Here is a 2,928-nt window from a genome sequence, read left to right on the forward strand (position 1 = left end):
TGTTTTGCGATCTAAACCGAACTGATGTTTTGCGTGTAGATCGAGATAGATAGAGGGATGGAGAGCGAGAAGAAAAACTGTTTTGGTGGATTGTCTCACAACACAGTGCTTTTCCTTTCTGCTCCAGAGAGAGACTCATACCCCCCCCCCCTCCCCCCCACACACCCCCCCGAAATCCCTTGAAGTGGGACAGTCCATGCTGTCTAACACATGAGGGGTCAGTCCCGGCTGGACCGTCCCATCGGATTGTAAATAGAGGTGGGGAGCGGGGGAGTCACAAAAAAAACACAGAGAAAAAGGGAAACCGCTTGACAGCACACCGCGAGGTTTGAAGAAAAGATATCTTTTTTTTAAAAATAAACATGTCTGACGTCTGTCTGTCTTTCGGGTGCTTTACAACGAAAGGGCAAGAAAAAAAAAAAAAAAAAAAGAAATGTCTCTTTTTTTTTCTATTATTATTCAAACTTGTAGCACAAAAACAACAAATCACATTCACAAGCCACTTATTGGCACCGTGTACCTGAGTGAGAATATTATAGAACCAAGAACGAAAAAAAGCTGTTTTTTGTTTTTTTTTTGTTTTAAAAGTGTCTCTTGATAATAAACAAACAGGTCCACCATCTTAAAGTGTCATCTATTATCCTCTGACAGGTCCATCTTTCGTTTTTCAAAATGTCTCCTTGCCTACAAACGGGTCTAAAAGGTTTGCGTTTTGCGTGTGATATTATTTCTCCTCGTTCTGTAGCTTACTCATGGCGTTACACTGCGAATCGCCTCGCCGCGGTTTTTTTCGTACTCTCGCGGAGCACGAACTAAGCAGTAGTACTCAAAATATTCCTCAGCGAGCTTCAGAGCTAGCTTGGTCGTCACCTTCTCTTCCTCCCAGACTCCAGTTTGTGTAACAGTCAGTGTGAGTGACAGGTCCTGTGCTTCAATTGATTGGTCGGATGCTGGTATCAGGACTCCGGTGGGAGGGGTTTGGCTCTGCGAAAAGAGTCCCGGTCGGTTAGGAAGGAAAAAAAGGGAAGGGGTTTTGTGAGATCGGGACTCAAGGTGATTGGCAAAGAAGAGGAAGTCCGCTTCCTGATTGGTGGGTTGGGATTGTGTGGGATTCAGGTGATTCACCAGCTGTGATTGGCTTTAAAGCGGGCGGCCCCTCTCGCCGTCCTATTGGTTGATATGGTTCTCGTTGTCGCTGGCGTAGTCGGCCTCCTCGTCCTCGTAGTCGAAGTCGTCGTACGCGTCGCCGTTGCTGTCGTCCAACCGCAGCTCCTCCTCCTTGATGCGCGGCTCCTCCCCCTTCAGGCTGGGCAGGTAGGGGGTCTGGTGCAGGTTGGCGTTGGGCTCGGGGCTGCTGGACATGCTGGAGTGCTCCGAGGGCATCTGGGGCGAGGGCATGCCCGCCATGGACAGGGCGCCCGGGTAAACCACGCCCGCTGAGGACAGGGGCAACTGGCCCTGCTGCCTGTTGGGACACACAGGGAGAGGAGATGAGTTCAGCTGTATGTGGAGAGGCAGCATTCAACGTTTTCAAACCAAATTTCACCTTTCACACCAAGAGATCTACTTCCCAGGAAGATTTGAATGCCAAAAGGCCTCCTCTAACCCATATTATCACTTATCAATGCATACAATGACAACAACCATACTGCATCATAAGGAAGTTATAAAAAAATTTAAACTTGTGGCATGGTTTCATCCTCCACACATACCAAAACAAAATAGAGAAAAACTAACATATGAGCACTTTTGAAAACACTCTTTAAATGACAAAACATATAATTTTCTGGTAGATACATAGATCTGGTAGATTTCCGAATGTACTTAAAGCTTCTGCCCTTTCCCATCGACACAATAATTAGAATTGCTAGAAAACTAGAAAACAATTTGTGATTTGTAATCACAACATCATCAAATCGTAAATTATACCTTGTGGCTGGTGTTTAATATGTTTATTATGAATATTTACATCAACAATATACAATCAAAAATATATATAAACACTATACTGCACCAAAGAAAAATGAATAACTTGTTTTAAAAATAGATATCTACCAAGTTGTCCAAGTTGTGACACTTGGACAACTCCTCATGGAATACTACTGAAGTATTATTCAGTATTACAACCATTACTGTATATTCTGAATACTACTGAGGTATAAGCATTAACAGGTATCTTAAGACTCTTGCTTGCAAACAATTTCAGATCATGCATTTGGATCTGCACTCCTGAATGAAAGCTTTTCTCTGAGCACTGTTAATTATTAAACCTCTTGTCCCGACTCGAACTCCGCCCCCTTACCCCACGCTGAAGTATTGCCTCATCTCCTGCCTGCGGGACCTCATGATGGCCTTGTACTCGCCGATGCGCAGCTTCTTGCCGTCCACCAGGCAGGTGCGTTTGGGCCGCGGCTTGTACTTGTAGTCGGGGTATTTCTCCAGGTGCTGCTTGCTGAGGCGAGCCTGCTCCTCGTAGTACGGCTGCTTCTCCAGGTTGGTCATGGCTTTCCAGCGTGAGCCTGCATGGAGAAGGGAGAGAAAAGGTAATAATGTTAATAATTAAAAAAATGTTAACAAAACGGTTACAATGCACTTTACAAAGGAGTTTAAAAAACCCAAACTAGATAAAATTGACAGCAAAACCAAAGAAAGCAAGGTAAGAAATATAAAAGAAATAAAAGCAATAAACATAAAAGTAAACCAGTAAATTCAGAAAAGATTGGTTTACATAAGAGGCAAGTCTATAAAGACGAGTTTTAAGAAGTGATTTAAAAGCCAGTGTGACCATATGCAGGCACACTCGCACACACACACACACACACACACAGAACATGGTTTAAGTTGATTGGGGTTCACCCATTCTAACGAGTGAGGAGAGCAAGATAAAGACAGAGAGAGAGACAGAGAGAGAAAGAGAGAGAGAGAGAG

The 2,928-nt window shown here is 44.1% G+C and overlaps 1 protein-coding gene across 1 annotated transcript in view; it reads right to left on the reverse strand.

Annotated features, from left to right (window-relative positions):
* Positions 1 to 1,167: 1,167 nt before the first annotated feature.
* The window catches only part of sox5 (SRY-box transcription factor 5), a 99,360-nt gene continuing 97,599 nt past the window's right edge, over positions 1,168 to 2,928 (reverse strand). Inside the window, exons 14-15 of the mRNA XM_078281945.1 lie at positions 2,303 to 2,519; positions 1,168 to 1,465 (exon numbers count right to left, since the gene is read on the reverse strand). Coding sequence (XP_078138071.1) covers positions 1,168 to 1,465; positions 2,303 to 2,519 — 515 coding nt within the window. The remainder of the gene's footprint in view (positions 1,466 to 2,302; positions 2,520 to 2,928) is intronic.

Source organism: Centroberyx gerrardi, chromosome 24 (assembly GCF_048128805.1).
Source record: "Centroberyx gerrardi isolate f3 chromosome 24, fCenGer3.hap1.cur.20231027, whole genome shotgun sequence".
Lineage (NCBI taxonomy): Eukaryota > Metazoa > Chordata > Actinopteri > Beryciformes > Berycidae > Centroberyx > Centroberyx gerrardi.